This window comes from Anomaloglossus baeobatrachus, chromosome 12, assembly GCF_048569485.1.
Source record: "Anomaloglossus baeobatrachus isolate aAnoBae1 chromosome 12, aAnoBae1.hap1, whole genome shotgun sequence".
Taxonomy (NCBI): Eukaryota; Metazoa; Chordata; class Amphibia; order Anura; family Aromobatidae; genus Anomaloglossus; species Anomaloglossus baeobatrachus.
Window position 1 is genome coordinate 59,569,836 of NC_134364.1, and position 21,686 is coordinate 59,591,521.

The 21,686-nt window shown below is 50.6% G+C and overlaps 1 protein-coding gene across 1 annotated transcript in view; it reads right to left on the reverse strand.

Moving 5' to 3' along the window:
* ADSS1 (adenylosuccinate synthase 1) overlaps positions 1-20,995 on the reverse strand; it is a 64,880-nt gene extending 43,885 nt beyond the window's left edge. The window contains exon 1 of the mRNA XM_075330312.1: positions 20,761-20,995. Within this exon, the coding sequence (XP_075186427.1) occupies positions 20,761-20,934 (174 nt within the window). The 5' untranslated portion in view covers positions 20,935-20,995. The remainder of the gene's footprint in view (positions 1-20,760) is intronic.
* Between the last annotated feature and the right edge of the window lie 691 nt (positions 20,996-21,686).

Here is a 21,686-nt window from a genome sequence, read left to right on the forward strand (position 1 = left end):
GTCCGAGAACAGGTCTCTGTTCTGCTGAAGTAACTCTCGACATTGCCGTTTTTACGCTTTCGACAGCGACTCTGCCACGATTACATCTTCAATGTTATCTTCTGGCTTGGCCACCAAACATGAGGTTTCCCGGGATTCCCTGTCTTGCCATGGCTTGATAAGGTTGATGTGGTAGATTTGATAGGGTTTCCGCTTCCCGGGTTGATGTACTTTGTAGTTCACTTCTCCCAGTTTTTCTACTATTTCATATAGGCCCTGCCATTTGGCCAGAAACGTACTCTCCACTGTCGGAATCAGCACGAGTACCCTGTCTCCGGGGCGGAATTGTCTCACTCTGGCAGACCGATTGTAGATCCTTGCTTGAGCTTCTTGTGCCTGGAGGAGGTGCTCTTTTACGATGGGCATTACCTTAGCCATCCTCTCCTGCATCTGGGCGACGTGTTCAATGACGCTTCGGTAGGGGGTCACTTCGGCTTCCCAGGTCTCCTTGGCTACATCTAAGAGTCCCCGGGGGTGTCGGCCATATAGGAGTTCAAATGGAGAGAATCCAGTAGAGGCCTGTGGAACCTCCCGGATAGAAAATAGTAAATACGGTAGCAGGCAGTCCCAGTCGCGGCCATCCTTCTCAATTACCTTTTTGAGCATATTCTTTAATGTCTTGTTAAACCTTTCCACTAGACCATCCGTCTGCGGATGGTAAACCGACGTCTTCAATTGATTAATCTGGAGGATTTTACACAACTCCCGCATCACCTTGCTCATGAAAGGAGTCCCTTGGTCAGTCAGGACCTCCTTGGTAGCCCTGTCCGGGCAAAGATGTGAATCAACTCACGGGCTATACTTTTGGCCGACGAGTTTCTCAGGGGCACTGCTTCCGGGTAGCGTGTTGCATAATCGAGGACCACCAATATATATTGGTGCCCACGAGCAGACTTGACAAGAGGACCTACCAAGTCCATGGCAATTCTCTCAAACGGAACTTCTATGATGGGTAACGGCACTAGGGGACTGCGGAAATGAGAAGTTGGAGCGGTTAGCTGGCAGGTGGGACAGGACCTGCAATACTCCCTGATCTCACGGTAACATCCGGGCCAGAAAAACCTTCTAGTAATATTTTCTTGCGTTTTATCTACGCCCAGGTGGCCACCAAAGATATGTGAATGGGCTAAGTCCAACACTTTCCACCTATAGGGCCCTGGGACTAGCAGCTGCTCAATTGTTTCCTCTCCTATCTTTGTGACCCGGTACAACAAATCCCCGCTCATCATGAAATATGGAAATCTAGTGTCAGCTCCGGGCTCCTGAGCTATGCCATTTATGACTGTAAGGGTATGTGCGCACGTTGCTTTTTACCTGCTTTTTACCTGCTTTTTTGCTGCTTTTTCTTCTGCGCTGTTTAATGCCAAAATGGATGTATTCTTCTATTCAAGCAAAGTCTATGGGAATTTGGGTTTCTTGTTCACACTATGTTGTTCAAAATGCTGCCTTTTTGTGGCAGAACTTTGGTCAAAAACTCAGCTTTGCAGTGCAAAACCCAAATGGCAAAAACAATTGACATGTTGCTTCTTTGAAAAGCTGAGTTTTTGACCAAAGTTCTGCCACAAAAAGGCAGCATTTTGAACAACATAGTGTGAACAAGAAACCCAAATTCCCATAGACTTTGCTTGAATAGAAGAACACATCCATTTTGGCATTAAACAGCGCAGAAGAAAAAGCAGCAAAAAAGCAGGTAAAAAGCAGGTAAAAAGCAACGTGCGCACATACCCTTACACTATTGAATGCTTCCCTCAGAGCTAGGTCCCTATGCTGGGCAGACCCAAAGTTTTCTATGCTCACCCCTAACTCAGGAATATCTGGTTCAGGAGACGTTGTCTCCTCCTCATCACCCACAAGCACACACAAAAGGGAAACAGTCAGACACCGGCTGTGGTGGGGCTTCGTTTGGGGCGATCTGGCTTTGCTCCGAGCCTCTGGTCACGTCCCCCTTCCCCCACAAGTCCCAAAATAAGGAAAAGTCTCGACCAAGGATAATGGGGTGCAACAAGTCTGGGACCACGCCCACTTCGTGGGAATCAGAACCTTGCATCGTCTCAATAATCACTCTGGCCACAGGATAGTCTTTCGCATCCCCGTGGATACAGCGGACTCCAATCCTCTTTCCTGGGATCAAGTTCAGCGGGGGTGTGGCCCTTATCAGGGTCACCAAACTCCCCGAGTCTAATAGACCAGTCATTCGCACCCAGTCTACCTTTACGGGACATGCTTGTGGCCCCTCACTGGAGGGACAGTCCACACTGCAGGCCGGATATGCGTAATAGGAGCACCGCCGACCTAAGTTACATTCCATCTGTTCGGTAGTCAGGGGACAACGAGCAGCAATATGACCTGGGCCATGGCATCTAAAGCAAATTATGTCCCCAGTTGAAACCTTCGGTACTAGCTCCGGCGCCCCCTTTGCCCTTGAATGTCCCGCCCCTTTTTGGGTATCCACCCCCTGTTGGGAACCCCAGTATGTAGAGGGTGAGTTCTGTGGCTTCCCCAACGACCCCTCTACCACCTGGTATCGCTCGACCAAACCGACCAGGTCGTCAGCATTCTGGGGATCACCCTGGGCAACCCATGTCTGTATCGGTCTCGGAAGGGAGTGTGTGGCGCCCTAGGACCTGGTCGCCACAGCAGCATTGCCCTCCCAAAGGGTTAATGCTGAGCCTGGAGGTAATTGGGAGATCCATTGGCCAGCAGGTTTAACACCCAACACAGTTCTCCCTCCGGCCAGCAGGGGGAGCTCTGAACCTGGAATTCCAGGGAGCCTTCCTCTACCTGACCAGAGGGAGGAAGTGCAGCCAGTCTGTAGGGAGTAGTGGAAGTGAACAGACGCAGAGTGAGCTGTCCTGTGAATCTGGGGCCTAGAGCTGGAGCAGCTTGGCCCAGAGAAGCAGGAGTAGCTGAGAGGCAGCAGAGAGACTCAGACATCGGAGTCTGTGGTTGCCAGGGTATAAAATCCGTCCCTGGTAGCCGAGTCCGAAGGGCAGGAGAGCTGCAAGCCCCTGGCCCAGAAAGATCCAAGGTACAGCTGCAGCATCAGGGCCCGGTGTAGACTCCAGCGGAGAAGCACCAGAGAGAGGGTCTGCGCAGCCACCTACAGAAAGAAGGGACGTGCCATCGGTCCCAGCAGCAAAGAGGGCCATTGCTGGATTCAGAGAAGCAGGGTCCTATCATCACAAAGCAAAGTACAGGAGTAGGCCTCATACTCAGCTGGCCAGAAAGATCATCCCAAGTACTTCCAGGCCGACCGGATCCCCATCACCACCTGTAACGGTCTCCCAGGACTGGACTGTTCCCAGAGTAAAAGAGGAAAAGGTAAAGAGACTGTTGTTTGTGCCTGGTTCTTTCCTCGCCTGTCGGCCCTGCACCGTGTTAGCCACACAACACCATAGACTTTCACGGGCACCAACGGTATCCCGGGGCATCGCTCCACCTGTGGGGAGCAGTACCATCATAGCTGTCATAACATCACCCCGGAGTTCTCCCATAACAGCGGCGGCTTAATAGCCGCATACCACAGGTGGCGTCACGAACATTAACTCTAACTCATCAGCCACATATTCAACTGACACCCACCAGGGCCACGGAGCCGGGCCCAGCCACCACTGACTACCACCGGACTAGTCCGGCCCGGCACCGGGTGTCCCATAGCCCTGGGGTGGGCGAGTCAACTTTTGGCGTCACGAACAGGATTTCGTGCCCGGTCTAACCGGGTACTGTGCGCCTGAAGAATTGCGCCTTAAAGACTGTATTACTGCGTGTTTCACTGTTTGAAAACTGCCGCCGCCATTAGCCTCACTGAGCGCAGGAAGAAGGGGGGCGTGCCTGACAAAGAGCGCGAAGGGAGCGCGCCATCAGAGCAGAGCGCTGTTAACCCCGCGCGACCCAGAAGGAAATTTGAAAAGTGAACGGAGCCTGGTAAGGTTCACTAAGGGGGAGGAAGATGTCCGACGCAGAGGGAGGGCAGGTGGCTGCCATAGCCCGAGACGCCGCAGCGCCCGCCGAAGCGATCCCTGTCGCCGTCGCCCCATCCCCCGCTGTAGCGCCGGTAATGCCGATCACCATGCCGTACATACCGGGCGCAGAATGGCTGCCGCAGTATTCCGGGGAGTCCCATACCTTGAGCGACTTCAGAGAAAGCCTGCACAGCTTATTCCGGGTGTATCCGCTGACTGAGAGCCAGAAGGTGGGCATATTAATGGGACAGCTAGCCGGCGCAGCCCAGCGTGAAGTGAAGTCCTGGCCTGATACAGATAAAGGGACAGTAACCCAGATACTGGTCAAGCTAAAGAGTACTTTTGACACCCGCACCGCAGCAGAGATAAAGATGAGATTCTTTGGGTGCAAGCAGCGGCCCACAGACAGCATAAGGGACTATGCCTTAAACCTGCAGGAGGCCCTGAAAGCGGTTAAACAAGTGGACCCAGAGAGTGTACGTGAAGAACACAAACTCCTAACTGAGCAGTTCATAGAGGGGCTCCTGTCAGATGCCCACAGGACTCAGCTGCGTATCATGGTCCTGCAGAACCCTGCTCTGGACTTTGCAAAGTTTAAGGACCAGGCCATCCGGGTACTGAGAGAATCTACACCGAATGACCCAGTGCCCCTCCGGCCTCTTGCTATCACGTACCCCGGGGTGGTGCCTGCAACACGAGCCACTGCAGGGGCTGAGGCGCAGTCCCTGGATAAGGATCCCACTGCAGAGCTCAGACAGCAGTTCCAGGAGCTGACCAAGACTGTAGCTGCCCTTGCCAAGATCGTGCAGTCCCTACAAGTGACCCCATCGCCTGCAAAAATCGAGTTGGCCTCCAGCCCAGATGACGTCCCATGGATGCGACAGAGGAGGGTTCCGCCGACCCGAGGCAGAGACACAGACCGGTATGATTCAACGGGACAACCGATCTGCCGCCGCTGCAGCCAGGCGGGCCACATTGCACGATACTGTCCTTTAAATGGGCCGAGCCTGGGGCCAGGAGCCGACCCCCAGGTGTAAGGAAGCCCGGCTCAACCCCCAGCCGCAGCAAGTATGTGGGAGGACGACCGGTCCTTCCTATTGTGCTGGATGGGATCCCTTTGAATGCCCTCCTGGATACTGGGTCCCAGGTAACGACCATCCCCTATAAACTGTACAAAAGATATTGGGCTGATTCAGACATTGACCATGGCCCAGATGATGATTTAACAATTGTGGCCAGTAATGGTCAGCCCTTACCTCAAATTGGGTATAAAGAAGTAACCATTAAAGTGGGGCGGGTGGAATTGCCATGTCAGGGGATGATAATTGTAGATATTGATCGCAAAGAATCTGACCCGCTGGTAACCATTGGTACAAATGTGATAGAAAATTGTATTGCCGAAGTGATAATTTTGTTGCAGCAGGCGTCTGAAACTGCCAGCTCCGGGCAGCAGCGTGCCCTACAGAGGGAGATCAGAGCCCTGATGAGGAGGCAGCAGGTGGAGCTGGCCGGAGGAGAAATTGGCAGTGTGAGGGTAAGTGACCCCCTACCCATTGCAATACCCCCAAGAAGTGAAATGTTGATATGGTGTCGGGCAGCAATAGGCCTCAAGGGTCAGGATTACCATGCCTTGGTAGAACCGGTGTATTCAGACAGTAGGCCTGGAGTCCTGATAGCCAGAGGGGTAGCAGACGTCCGCAAGGGGAGAGTGCCCATCCGTGTCCTGAATTGTGGGGAGGAGGAAGCCAAATTGCCCCGGTACGCCACTGTAGCAAAACTGTACACTGTCAGCAACAACACCATCAAAGCAGTGGAACCCTTGATCCCGTCCGACCAGGCGGAAGACAAGGGCTCCAAGGGGCAGCTGGAAGACTGGTGCCAAAACTTACATGTGGGCACCGACTCCACCCCCTCACACCAAAAGAATGGGGTTTACCGGGTGGTACAGGAGTACGAGCGGGTCTTCAGCAAACACCCCCTAGATTTTGGGCAGGTGAAAGGGGTTAAACATCAAATCCCCACGGGTGATCATCCTCCCGTTAAAGAGAGATACCGCCCTGTACCCCCCGCACAGTATCAGCGTGCCAAAGAAATGTTACGGGAAATGAAGGAGGCTGGGGTTATCAGAGATAGTTGTAGCCCCTGGGCAGCTCCACTAGTGCTCGTAAAGAAAAAGGATGGTACAATGAGAATGTGTGTAGATTACAGGCAAATTAACCGCATTACACATAAAGATGCTTATCCCCTACCCAGAATAGAGGAGTCACTAACAGCCTTAAAGTCAGCTAACTATTTCTCCACCTTGGATCTCACCAGTGGGTATTGGCAGGTTCCCGTGGCAGAGGCGGACAAGGAGAAGACTGCATTCACGACGCCGATGGGCCTCTGCGAGTTCAACTGCATGCCATTCGGGCTCTGCAACGCCCCAGGGACATTCCAACGGTTGATGGAGTGCTGCTTGGGCCACCACAACTTCGAAACCGTGCTGTTGTACCTGGATGACGTCATAGTCTACTCCAAGACTTATGAAGACCACCTGAAGCACTTAGCAGAAGTGTTCGAGTCTTTGTCAAAATATGGCCTGAAGATCAAGCCGTCCAAATGTCACCTCTTGAAGCCAAAGGTACAGTACCTGGGTCATGTGGTCAGCGCAGAAGGTGTGGCACCTGATCCGGAGAAAGTCACCGTAATCAAGGACTGGCCAAGACCCACCACGGTAAAGGAGGTGCGGCAGTTCCTTGGGCTGGTGGGCTACTACCGAAGGTTCATTGATGGTTTCACCAAGATAGCAGCGCCCCTTCAAGATCTCCTGGTGGGCCAGCCAAAGCAGGCTAAGAAGCAGAGCCCTCCATTTGAATGGAGCAGCCAACTAGAAACCTCCTTTGTCCAGCTGAAAGGGGCTCTCACGGGAGAAGAAATTCTGGCCTACCCTGACTACAGCCAGCCGTTTGTACTGTATACAGACGCCAGCAACGTGGGCCTGGGAGCCGTTTTGTCCCAGGTGCAGGGAGGCAGGGAGAAGGTGATAGCGTACGCCAGTAGGAAGCTTCGGCCCACAGAAAGGAATCCAGAAAATTACAGTTCCTTCAAGCTGGAGTTCCTCGCTATTGTTTGGGCAGTGACTGAACGCTTCAAACACTATCTGGCGTCGGCCAAGTTCACCATCTTCACGGACAACAATCCGTTGACACACCTGGCAACAGCCAAGTTAGGGGCGTTGGAACAGCGATGGATGGCCCGGCTGTCTAACTTTGACTTTACCATCAAGTACCGGGCTGGCAAGAAGAATAACAATGCTGATGCGCTGTCCAGAATGCCTCACTTACCCGAATCTGGAGAAGACCTGGATGAACTCGAAGAGATAGAGTTACCGGCTTTCCATCATCAGGGCGTTTCCCAGTGTGAGCATGCTGTGGGAGTGAAGCGCTCGAGCCAACACGAGGTCCCGGTTAACCCATTACTCCACCATAATTGGGAAGAGACACAGAACGGTGACCCGGCGGTGCGATTGGTCAAAGAAAAGCTAGCACAAGCTGAGACTCATCTTGGTCCAGATGCTCCAGAAGAAGCCCAGCAGTTGTGGAAAGAGAGGGGACGACTGTTCACCTACCAAGGCAAGCTCTGCAAGAGACACGTCAACTGGCGAACAAATGAACTTGTCTGGCAGATCGTGGTTCCGCAGAGGGATGCTCCAATGGTCCTAGCAGCTTATCATGATAACGCAGGCCACTTTGGGTGGAAGAAGTTGGAGGCCCTACTCCGTGATCGGTTCTATTGGGTGCACATGAGAAAGGTGATCGAGAAGTGGTGCCGAGACTGTGGCCCGTGTAACCTGAGGCGGAAGGATGATGCCAGCCAAAGGTCTCCCCTACAGCCAATTGTTACGAAGCAGCCCCTGGAGTTGGTGGCCCTGGACCACGTGAAGTTAACACCAAGCCGGTCAGGCTATGTGTACGCCCTCACAATTGTGGACCATTACTCTCGTTTCCTGGTAGTAGTGCCTGTGAAGGACCAGACAGCCAGAACAGCAGCTAAAGCGTTCCAGGCATCCTTTTGCCGGCCTCACGGTTATCCGGAAAGGGTACTGACCGATCAAGGCCCTGCGTTCGAGGCGGAGGTGTTCCAAGAGTTTTGTAACATGTACGGTTGTAAGAAAATCAGAACAACACCGTACCACCCCCAAACCAATGGACTGTGCGAGAAAATGAACCATGTGGTTATTGATATGCTGAAGACTCTACCTCTGGAAGAAAGGAACCAATGGCCAGAGAAGCTGCCAGATCTGGTCGACCTGTACAACCATATCCCAGTAAATTCGACCAACTGCAGCCCCGCTTACCTGATGCGAGCCAGACCTGGCAGGTTGCCTGTAGACTTTGAGATGGGGACTGTGTCGCCTGAGGCGGTTCAAGAAATAGAGGATTGGGATACAGAACGGCAGCAGCAGTACCGTAAGGTCCAGGAATGCGTAGAGAGGAGCCTGTCTCAAGCCAGAACAAGACAAGAGCAGCAGTACAATCAAACGGCCCCAGCAACTCCCTTAGCACCTGGAGAACAAGTCCTCAAGAAGAAGCGGAGGACGCATAAATTGGATGATCAGTGGGAGAACGAGCCCTACACCATTATCCCCTCCAACTTTGACAACAGTAAGGTGTGCCTCATAAGCAAGGACGAAGGCAAGACTTGTCAAGCAATATCCAGAGACCGCCTGAAGACGTGCCCTGAGCGGTGCAAAGTTCAAAGGGAAGTGGAGGAAGTTCGAGAAGAAGGGGAAGAGATGATACAAACGATCCTCGGCAAATTCCCCAAGACTTGGACCCGCATAAATGGTGCCGTAGTGGTACCGGTCCTGACGTTCCCACAGTTGGTCGAGCCAGAAACAGAACAGGTTCCGGATCCACCCAAAGAACCGTCCGCCCCGACACACGGTGACACGCCAGCAGTGGAACAGGAGGATCAACCCCCTGTCAGTGGTGAACCTGTCATACCCTTGGCGACTCCTAGACCACATAGGCAATCATCATGCATACCTATTGGGGTTAGGCCTACCGGTAGTGCTGAGATAGGAGACACACTAAGTAGTCAGGGACAAACACCAGAGCTACGCAGGTCTCAACGCAGCACTCGGGGACAACCCCCTCTAAGGTATAGGGAATCAACTATATAAAGAAAGAGTATTTATTAGAATGTAAATAGTTATGTGAAAAGTCTGTAATGTCGTGTACAAAATGTTTTTTTTTTTGTGATTGCGAAAATGGACAATTGGGCCACTGGACTATGGGTGGCCAACACCTAAATTGTTTATAGTTAGCACCAGTGTGCTCAACACCCCTGAAGAAAAACCCGTCCGGCGTGCATAGAGTGGGGTCATCAATGCTCTGACGCACGCCCAGAGCCTACGTTGGGGGTTTGATCGCGGCGGGTCCCCCATGGAGCAGTGTAATGGACACCCGGCAGGGAGCCACACTGGACTCTTATAGTACTGTCTGAAGTTGTAACGTTAAAAATAATGTGCCTCCCATATTGGGATGAAATGTATGACATGTTATGTTTTGTTTCCACAGTCCGGGAGTACTGAATTTAACTAAGGGGGAGTGTGGCGCCCTAGGACCTGGTCGCCACAGCAGCATTGCCCTCCCAAAGGGTTAATGCTGAGCCTGGAGGTAATTGGGAGATCCATTGGCCAGCAGGTTTAACACCCAACACAGTTCTCCCTCCGGCCAGCAGGGGGAGCTCTGAACCTGGAATTCCAGGGAGCCTTCCTCTACCTGACCAGAGGGAGGAAGTGCAGCCAGTCTGTAGGGAGTAGTGGAAGTGAACAGACGCAGAGTGAGCTGTCCTGTGAATCTGGGGCCTAGAGCTGGAGCAGCTTGGCCCAGAGAAGCAGGAGTAGCTGAGAGGCAGCAGAGAGACTCAGACATCGGAGTCTGTGGTTGCCAGGGTATAAAATCCGTCCCTGGTAGCCGAGTCCGAAGGGCAGGAGAGCTGCAAGCCCCTGGCCCAGAAAGATCCAAGGTACAGCTGCAGCATCAGGGCCCGGTGTAGACTCCAGCGGAGAAGCACCAGAGAGAGGGTCTGCGCAGCCACCTACAGAAAGAAGGGACGTGCCATCGGTCCCAGCAGCAAAGAGGGCCATTGCTGGATTCAGAGAAGCAGGGTCCTATCATCACAAAGCAAAGTACAGGAGTAGGCCTCATACTCAGCTGGCCAGAAAGATCATCCCAAGTACTTCCAGGCCGACCGGATCCCCATCACCACCTGTAACGGTCTCCCAGGACTGGACTGTTCCCAGAGTAAAAGAGGAAAAGGTAAAGAGACTGTTGTTTGTGCCTGGTTCTTTCCTCGCCTGTCGGCCCTGCACCGTGTTAGCCACACAACACCATAGACTTTCACGGGCACCAACGGTATCCCGGGGCATCGCTCCACCTGTGGGGAGCAGTACCATCATAGCTGTCATAACATCACCCCGGAGTTCTCCCATAACAGCGGCGGCTTAATAGCCGCATACCACAGGTGGCGTCACGAACATTAACTCTAACTCATCAGCCACATATTCAACTGACACCCACCAGGGCCACGGAGCCGGGCCCAGCCACCACTGACTACCACCGGACTAGTCCGGCCCGGCACCGGGTGTCCCATAGCCCTGGGGTGGGCGAGTCAAGTGCACAAACCGATCCATTACCACTCGCTCCACCATCTGTGCTGGGGTAGACGTCTCTGGCATCAACCATTTCTGGACCAAGTGTACTAAGTCAAACATCTGGGAGCGGGGTGGTTTGTCACGGTGATATGCCCAGCGATGGACCCGTTGGGCCCTGACAGTCATTGTCACCCCCAGGCGAGCCAAGATTTCGGTTTTTAATTTTACATATTGTTGCGCATCTTGTTGGGCCAAGTCATAGTATGCCTTCTGCGGCTCCCCTGCTAAGTATGGCGCCAGCACCTCCGCCCACAGTACTTGCGGACGTTTCTCACGCTCGGCAATTCTCTCGAACACCGTTAAAAAGGCCTCTATGTCACCCCAGGGGTCATTTTCTGCATCGCATTCCTTACCGCCTTCCGGATGCATGAGTCCTCACCTGGTCTCTGGGTTGGATCAGTTCTCGGACCACGTATCGCCTCTGCAAGAAGTTTAATCTGCTGCTGCTGTTGTAACAACAGTCTATTGGTTTCCTGCTGGGCTTGTTGTTGTTGCTGCTGAGCGTGCACCAGGTGTTTAATCACGTCCTCCATCTTGGGTGAATCAGTCTTGCCACTCACAGCCGCCTTCACCCAGGACATATATTGCTCCTGCCGCCGTCACACGTGTTTCCTGGGAACGTTGCCCGCAGACCAACACCAAATGTAACAAGGCTACTCACTTGGCTGCGTGTTGAGGTAAGGACAGGAACGGTTTCATTAGAAAAGTCCAGCAGGTTTATTTTAAAAGTCTCATAACCTGCTTCAGCAGAAACATAAAGCAAGCCTTTTCGGCCACAAAGGTATAAAACAACAAACAAAAAAAAAACCCCAATAAGTCCGTGTCACTGCGGGCATGCCCGCTTGGCATAAACAGTCCACTTTCACACAGAGCTCCTCTCTGTTAGAGTCCAGCAATCCCCGGCTGCTCGTAAAACCCGGCCCTAATAGTCTCCTAATATTCTCCCAGCACTACATGTACTGGAGCTTACTCCCAGGCTTACATTACAGAGGATAACCTTCTCTGCGACACATACCTCCCATCGACTATAGGACCAGTAACCCTGTTACACTGCTGACAACTTTTCTTAAAAGGACAAGAGATATGAGTCTACAATGAGCCACAATGGCCAGTGTGATCATTTTTAAATTACTTTTTTTCAACTTTTTTTTTTTTTTTTCTTTTCAAATAAAGATAATGAGAAAAAAAATCATTGCCAAATTAAGAATAATTTAAAAAAAAAAATCTGCAGCCTCGTGTATGTGTGACACCTGGCCTATCAGGTCGTCACAGGGTATTGTGCAATCTGCCCTTCTGTGCAATATCCACCTCCTCCTTGGTTATGGGTTCTCAGCTATATGGTGTTGCCAATGTACCGCCCCTGGGCTCGGCCGGCTGCCGAGCCACTCGGATCCGGGCTCGTTGGTGGCTGGCTCGAGCTCCTCCCGGACCCAGGGGGGTCACGTCACTCTGAAGGGGATGCTAGCGCTACGTGAGGGGTGGTGTTCGGTGGGGAGGTCCACGGCCGAGGCCGCGGTTGTTTTTGGGGGTTAAGTTCGTGACGCCACCCATGGGTTGTGGTAAATGGATGGACACCACCGCTGCCGTTGACTAGGCTCCCGGGGATAGTGTTGCGCAGCTTGGTGTTGACCCCTCCGTGGGTAGGGGTTGATGGTCCCGGGGGGCCCGAGGGAGGTGCTGAGGCGGGGGGATGCGTGCTGGCGTGTCGGTGCGGCATGATGCGCGGCCCGAGGGCACTGTTGTGCTCGCTATTACAGACACACTGGAGTCTCTGGTAAACCAAACAAGATGGTGGACAGTGCCCGCAGCCGGCTGCGCTTTTCCCCTTTTTCAGGTTGATGGTTTCCGCCTTTCTCCTGCACCTCACTTTTAGTAGAATGGTGACTCCTATGCCTGAGCAACGGTAGTCCGCTCCCCAGCTTTGTGCGTGCCGGTAGAGCCCTTTTGCCCGCAGACACTGGCCCGTGGGATCTCTCTGCCTGAGCGGTGGCTTTCTATCCCTATGGTTGGGCTGTTGTCTTCAGTCGGGTCTTGGGTGGGAAAGGACCTAAAGTCCAGACCCCAATCAGTGAATTCGACTCGGTCCAGTGGCTTCTGGGCCTCGTACTGGGTCTGAGTACCCCTCCTGGTGCTCCGGTTTCCAATCGGTTCCCCGGTTCGGTAACCGGCGGGCCACTACCCGGTCCCAGTTTCTTACGGTTCCACCGGCTTTAATCCCAGCTCCTGCAGGCGGCCACCACCGTCTGCCTCCTGGCCACAGGGTATCCGGGCTCCGACCCAGATCCCTGACAGACGTCTCCTCTTTGCTACCACTCTCCTCCACTGCTGTCACTGATCTGCCTGTTTTTCCCACCTCAGGCCCTCCGAACTCCTCGGTGGGCGTGGCCAACCACCTAGCTTCGCCCCCCCCGGGTGTGGTCGTCAGAACCTGAGAGGGGTGACTCAGAGTTTTAAGGTTGGCTGCTGGTACCTTTTTAGGGGAAGGTGTTTGTGTAGGGCCTACCTGTGACTACCTGGCTAGTCCAGGGCATCACACCAACATCAGCCAATCAAAATCCTAGGAACACTCTGTATCACACGCACCAGACACACCAGTGGACGGCCTGAGTGGAATAGGGTCGCCAACTTGGGAGGTTGGTTAAGGGGAGGTCAGGAGTGTCATGAGACAGTAAGTCAGAGACAGGAAGGGAGAGGAGGTCAGGAGCTGGGCTCCTTGGAACTACTAGGTGGCAGACGTTGGTCTGGACCTGGTAGGAGCTGGACCTCTGGTCACAGGGGATCGTGACAAGGGGCACGGTATTGTCGAGGAGGACAGCCGGTGGCCTTGTACCATCACCGGGCTGGGACCAGGGCACGACGGGGTACGTGGACCTTAGTTCAGGGAGTAGTTTCAGGCAACCTGACAATTTACCCGACGAGAACGGAGCCTTCAAGATCCGCTCTCCACCCGCTCCAAAATCGGGGTAATAGCGCAACAAGGGGGACTTTCCACTAAAACGGTCCAGGAAATCCCAAGCATGAACCCTGAGAGCAAGCTCCCTCAGTTAGCCACACTGGGAAGCGGGACCCGACTGGTTTCAGGCTATAAGGGCCAACTAAGAAAAGAACAGTGTGCCAAGGGAAAAGTCATAGATCATCAGGCAACACCAGCGGGAACAGGAAACATGCTCCCCTCAGCGGCAGCGGTGTCCAGAACTTTGGTTTATCAAGTTGTTGGTGTCAGATTTCTTTGGACTGAGTGCGTACACAAGTGACCCTTTCACCCCAACGGCACGTCCTCGTCACCGAGTCCCGGGGCATCCCCCCTACCCGTGGAGGGGTTAAACACCCAGCTGCCCACTCCATTTGCACCGGGTACTCCCAGCTGCAGCGGTGGTACTCCCTCTTACCACACATCATTGGTGGCGTCACGAACTTTAACCATACAGCTCCCCTGTAAATACCTTCCTTTTATTTTGAGTGGCCGCACGACCCCCCGGGTCTGGAGACCCCTCGAGCCACCGCGGATCCGGATCTGAGCAGCCCGGCTGCTGACGCGGGGGTGGCACATATGATTATGGGGGTGTTAAGTTTAGGTCAGGTGATGCACGGTCGGTTGCAGTAAGTTCTCAGACTGGGAATGTCGGACGTGTGACGCCGGCCATCGATGTGCTGTAACTGTCTCAAGCAGGTGGAGGCCTATAGCCAACAACTACTACATTCCTAACATACCTGGTGCCCCCATTTGAAGCCTGCTGGTACAATTTACAAGTTCTGGGGCCCCTTTCTCAGTATCCAAAAATGCCACTGCAGGTCGCTGTGAAGCACAACCACCCGGCCACTGATCTCCAGAGTGGACCATGGCCATGAGCCCCTATACTCTTCTTCACTGATAGGTGGTCTAAATATCAGGGCTACAAGAGTTAAGGCCACCGACAACCATCATGACCCCAAATCTCAAGTCCAAACACAGAACACTATAAATAGATGTTGATTTTTATCAATTTATAAATGATTTTTTTGGGGTGGCCGGGGCTGTTCTGCTCTGCGAGACTGGCACAGGAGGAACACTTTCAGACATATTTCCTATGCTTTCTCCACTTGGAAAATGTCTGCACACAAACAGTAAAATTATTCTGAGAAATTCTTCCAATACGCACACACAGATGGCACCGTGCCACCCATGAGTCTCCCCATGCTCTGCCAGGACGTCTAGACGGGTATAAATAAGAACCAGTCATTATAACATTTTTTTCAGTCTTGCTCTGATTTATTTCATTACTACTTTACGTTATTATATATGTATATATGTATTCTTACTGTAGTTTTGTGGTTGAGCAACGGATATGTAGCACCCAGGAATATGGGGTACTCGGTCCCGGGCAGTGTCTCTATTGGGAATGTCACGATGGTAGCAGTTACCCGGTTCCGTGCCCTGGGCCCTTTTTGTGATGGGGGATATTTACAGGGGATTTGTGAATAAAGTTATTTGTGACACCACTTGCGGTGTTGCGGCTAAGTGTAGGGAGCCGCCGCTGCAGGTTTTGCTGGGGCTGATGGTATGTTCAGCTCTGATGACTTGGGCCCTCCGCAAGTAGGGTATTACCCCAGCAGGTGTATGGTGCGGTGGACGTCGGAAGAAGGAGTCCAGACGGGTATTCAGTGCAACTGGTTTACTCACTTTTCGGGTGTCAACTGGTTGCCCAAGGCCGGCTGGTTTCGCCTCCAGGTCCCCTTCGTCCCAGTGCCTGTCTGGTTCTCTGGTACCTTCTTCCCCTGCACCTGTCTCTGGAAGTGGGTCCCCATGGAATGGAACACTGGGGGTCCCCGGTTTGTGGTTTGTCCACCTCTGTCCCCCTGACGGTAGCGTGAACCCTGTGGGGTTGGAGTATCTGGTCCTGTCCCCGGCTCTCTCTTTGCTACTGAGTCTTTGGATTCTTTAGGGTCAGCAAGGTCCTTGATGGTCCCCTTTGCTGTGCAGGTGTTGACAGGTCAGCTTGAAGCTCTTTCCTGTCCTAGGGTCCTGTACCCCGTCGGTGTGTAGTTCCAGGAGTACTCCGCCGGCAACTACCTCTCCTGGGTACCAGGTCACCGTCAACCCGAGTCAGGGCGTTACTTCACTTCCACCCTTACTCTTTCACAGTCAACTCCGAACTAACTACTCTCCACAGTCTGCCTATCCCACCTGGTCAACTAGTGGACTGGAGTGGCTCCACCTCTAGGTGGCAATCTATGGTCCCACCCTAGCTAGGTACCATTGTATGGGCGATTGTGGGGGGAAAACTGCTATTACCTGGGTTTTTGGTGTAACCGGCACTTGGGTTCTGGGTCCCTAAGTGGGTAGGCCCTGCATCCTGGTGGGGATTCAGAACCTTGCAGCACCCTAATGGGTTCAGGGGCGCTACAGATACATTCATCAAAGTATAAAATGAATGGATCGGGCACATGTACTCTGAGTGTACGTATAACTATAGTCGCCGCAGGGGTTGCACTTGCACCTTAGAGCCTCAAAAGCCCAAAATATCGCTGACCCATGTGATAATGTGCCCCCCCCGTGTCAGCAGCCGAGCTGCTCCGTTCCGTATCCGCGGTGGCTCGAGGGTCTCCGGACCCGGGGGTCGTAAAGGGGTATTTACATGGAGAATGATAGAGTTCATGACACCACCCATGGTTTGTGGTAATTAGGAGTACCACCGCTGCAGTTGGGAGTACCCGGGGATGATAAAATGGGGCAGCCTGGTGTTGTGACCCTCCACAGGTAGGGGTAAGAATACCCCGGGGCTCACTGATGGTGGGGGAGTGCTGTTGGATGCAAAGGGGGTCACTTTCGTACTCAATCAGTCCATTAAGCTGACACCGACAACCGGGTAAACCAATTCGCTGGGTACCGCTGCCACTGAGGGGAGCTAGTTCGGGTCCCTTCCCCAATGGTGCGGTCTGGTGATCCGTGACCTGCCTCCTGGCACTAAGTTTACTTCTCGGTTGGTCCTGGTAGTATGAAACCTGCCGGGTCCCGCTCCCCACTATGGCTAAGTGTGGGAGCTTGCTCTCCGGGTTCACGCTTGGGATTTTCTGGACCATTTTGAGTGGAAAATCCTATCCCCCTCGTTGCGCTAGTACCCAGATTCTGGAGCGGTTGGAGAGCGGATCTTGAAGGCTCCGTTCTCGTCGGGTAAATTGTCAGGTTGCCTGAAGCTACTCCCCAGCCCAGTGATTGTGCAAGGCCGCCAGCTGTCCTTCTCGACAGATCCGTGCCCCTTGCCACGATCCCCTGCGACCGGGGATCCAGCACCTCTAGGCCCAGACCACCGTCTGCCACCTAGATAGCTTCCTAGGCGCCCTGCTCCTGACCGCCTCTCACTTCCAACACACTTCTCCCTCCTGACACTCCTGACCTCCCCTCACCAACCCCAGAAGTGGGCGACCCTATTCAACTCAGGCTGTCCACTGGTGTGTTTGGTGGGTGTGGTGCAGAGTGTACCTAGGATTTGATTAGCTGATGTAGGCAACAGCATGTAGCTGGGGACCCATAACCAAGAAGAAGGTGGATACTGCACGGGAGGGCAGATTGTGCAATACCCTGTGACATCCTGATAGTCCATGGGCGTCACAATAAGAGCCATGAATGTTGGGGACTCTGTTGGAGATTGTACATGTTGCGTCACTGAACGCGCGCACATCAGTATTTGAATTAGTTGTAATGTCGCCAGAAGTATGCACACCGCATACTTTTGGTCAAATGACTGCCCACTCACAGAGAATCCTCTCAGTGCGCACGATGTGTGGACTCACAAGTCTGTAGTCACACAGAATGACTGCAGACTTGTAGCTTAAAAATTAAAAAAAAAAACCTTTAAGACCACACCTTTCAAGGTACACTTTTAGCAAAAAATGACTGTTCAAACAAAGCACAGGCACTCTGTGCACCCTTGACATAGCCAAACAGCTCAGTGCACCTTCATACCCACTTGTTTTCCCTCTATTTCCACCTCCCTCTTTGATTGATCGCTCTGGATTTATAGAGCCACTGAATGGCAGACATAGATGAGAAACAAGTCCGTGGGAAGGTGCACTGAACTGTTTGGCCACAACATTAATGGACCAAGCACTTGTGCTTGGTTTGAAGAGTTGTTCTGTGCCAACGGACTCACTTTAAAGAGGACAAAGAAAATGTGGGGTTTTCTTTCATGAAGAATAATACCCAACAGCATAAGCTCTTCCAGCACTGAGCACCCTCTCTCCATGGACCCCAAAGCAGTAGCATGTATATAGAACATTACTACAATTCATCACCCTGAGTAACCTCAATATGTGATAACCCAATTGCAATAGAGTCAAAATGATTGAAGCAATCTGAAACACTGGCTCACCAGGAGGCTGGAATATTCTCCGGTGGACCCAATCACTGACAAGATGCTGCATAGGCTGTATAATATAATATCCAGACTAGGTAATAAGGTTCCTATTCTGTAACACTAGATGATTGGCACAAGCTAGTCCAGCCGCCATTGGGTTTTAGACCAACTTTTTGGGTGTGCATTCAAATAATGCGGTACCATTTATACTACACTCTAAGCCAGGGGTCTAAAACACACAGCCCCTTAGGCTGCTTCTTGTGGCCCGCAGCCACGTGCCCCCCTTGATGATCGTCACCGGTGCAGAGGCTGCAGTCATCAGCGTTTTAGTTAAGATAAATGTTTTTGCCAGAACTGAGCAGAGTCAAGCTCTCTCTGCACAACTATTCCAATGGCAGTAGCAGGCCAATCAGAGACAAGCAGCTGACATGTATGGCCAGCAGCTGCCATTGGAATAGTTGTGCTGAGAGAGCTTGACTATGCGCTGCCCCAGCAAAATGTTCATATGAATTTCAGATGAAGCGCTAACAGCAGCGGCTCCTGCAAGAGCCGCGATCTTCAAGGGGGACAGATGCCTGTGAGCTGCAAGAAGCAAGGAAGAGGACACCGAGGGAACAGAGGATAGGTGAGCAGATTGTTCTGGTTGCGCACGCGTGTGTGTGTGTGTGTGTGTATATATGTACTGTATGTAAAGAACAGCACAATAGGGGACCAGGATGTGACATTGCTAGAAGAAAAGGACCAATAAAGGGGATATTACTACAAGAAGAAAACCTGCATGGACACATTAATAAAAGGGGCAATGATAGGCACATTACTATAGTATGGGGACAAGAATGGCCACATTAGTAAGAGGGGACAATGATGGGGCACATTACTACAGGATGGGGACAAGGATGGGGCACATTACTATAAGATGAGGACATGGATAGGCACATTACTACAGGATAGGGACAAGGATGGGCACATTAGTACAGTATGGGGACAAGGATGGGCACGTTAGTACAGAATGGGGGGGGTCAAAGATGGGCACATTACTACAGGATGGGGAAATTACTACAGGATGGGGACAAGGATGGGCACATAACTACAGGATGGGGACATTACTACAAGGGGACAAAGATAGGCATATTACTATAGGATGAGGACAAGGATGGGGCATATTACTTAGAGGAAGGGTACAGGATGGGGGACATTACTCAAAGATGTTGGCCAAAATTACTATATGGTGCCAATTGTAAAACAATATTACTTACAAGAAAGGTATAAAATGAAAGAAAAAAAAAAGAAAAAAAAATCAAAATAAAGCATGAATTTTTTTCCATTTTTTATTTAAACAAAAAAGTGAACGTTTGTTATAATAAACAAGGAAAAAAACATGTTCAAAAACAGTGATCCATAAGGCGTATAGAAAAAAAAACCAACAAGAAACATATGGTACCAATAAAAATGTCACTTTGTCCTGCAATCAATGCGGTCCCCCCAAATTATTTTTTTCTATGTGCGGCCCATATACCCAGCAGAGCTTGAGACCCCTGGTCTAAGCAACATGGAGTACGGTATATATGAACTACATAGAGTACCATAGGTGTATTTAGTCCTGTGTCCACTCGTCTGTCAAGTTTAATGAATCAGATTTAATTTTTGCACATGGTATAAATTACAATATAAAACTTTGAGAATATAATTTGGATTAACAATATCAAGAATTAAGGGTCTACCATCATTTACAGCCAAAACTATAAGAAATATTACAATCAGGTGCAAGTTAAAAAGTAAAAAAAATAAATAAAAAAAAAATAAAAAATGTATATATAAAAATATACACATATACATAGGGTATACTTTATATCTATCTCTCTCTCTCTCTCTATATATATATATATATATAATATATATATATTTCATACCTTTTTTTTTATTTAAACAGATTAATTGGAGGAAAATGATTGTTTCAGATCCTATTATGCGTTGTGCTCATGGCCAGAGGGGTTGAAAGAAAAAAAAAAAAAATCACAACACTGGAATTAATGATTAATTCTATGAGGAAGGAAAGAAAAGCCCAGTGAAAATTAACAACAAAGAGATTACATAACTAATATTGCCGCAAAGAAGCATCGTGGACGTAAAAGAAAAGCAAAAAATAGCCAAAGAGTGTAACAAAAAAAAAAAAAATAATCTAAAATTAATAAGAACCTAAAAATCCACCTGACAACATAAAAAATTATCTAAAAAAAAACCCAAGTAATTATATGGCTGGGAAAACAAACTCTAAGGGGTTGGTGGTTGACCACCTTGGCCACTTACTTGACACCTTGTGGACATGTAAAAGAAAAAAAAAAGAAAAAAAAAAGACAAAAAGCATAACAAAAAACATCATCCATCTAAAAGCAATAGGAACCCAAAAATCCACATAACATAAAATATTATCTAACAATAAATGCAAAAGTAATTATATGGCCGGGAAAAAGGAAGTTCTTAGGATCTGTTGGGTTGGTGGTTGACCACCTTGGCTACTTATTTGACACCTTGTGGATACGTAAAAGAATAAAAGCAAAAAAATAGCCAAAAAGCATAACAGATAAACAACATCTAAGAGCAATAGGAACCCAAAATCCACATAAAATATTATCTAACAATAAACCAAATGTAATTATATAGCTGGGAAAAAGGAAGTTCTTTGGATCTGTCGGGTCGGTGGTTGACCACCTTGGCCACTTACCTGACACCTGCAGATAATATCAGCATCTGTAGCCAGCAGATCCACCACTTTGCCTTTGCCTTCGTCCCCCCATTGGGCCCCTAGGACAACAACCACTTTGTTGCCCACATCGTACCGGGGTCTTTTGTGCCCTCCTGCAGTGCTGCGGTCATTGGAAGACCGTGTGCCAGACATTGCCAGGGCTGAGAGGCTGCTGCGCTGTGTGTGCCCTACTTCGGTGTCACAAGACTCAATGGTGACAGGGAGCTAAGGGGGTGGGAGAGGAGGGAATGAGAGGGGAGGGGGAGAAGAGCAGACGTCTGTGCCAAGGAAAGAAGGGGGGTCAGCAGCAGGCTGGAGATGGAGAGGGCAGAGTGATGAAGATATGGAGAAGAGCAGGTGGTCAAGGCAGTGCTGGCAAAAACAGGAGGAACATTTATTGTGGTTTATAAATAATAAAAAAAAAAAAAATAAGAACAGAAAAAAAAAAGTAAAAACCAAAAACAAAAGTAATTTATCCCTTATCATAAGGCTATTAAAAGTAGTTTATAAACAGAACTTTTTAAGTGCAAAGACTGCCATATATTGCACATTCTCGCTCTAATGTGACGTAAAATTGCCCCTCGACATTAGACAGACTTTATCTGTAAACTTTTAATACTGCATACTATAATTGCTCCCCGTGTTATTGGTGTCGTTATATTGTCATTTCTCCATGTCCTTTGGGGATCTGCAGGGTCTGGATCCCCCTTGTTCATTATCATGGATAGAGTACAGACAGTTGCACTCATTTGTAAGCAATAGATTGAGAAAATGGAAACATCTACCCAACCCTTCCTTGACTCCATTTGAAGGGTTGTTCATACAGAAGTCCCCACCTTCTCACTTAATATCATTAATTTATAAATTGTTGAGTCAGGCAGCTCCTGAGGCAGATACGGATCCAC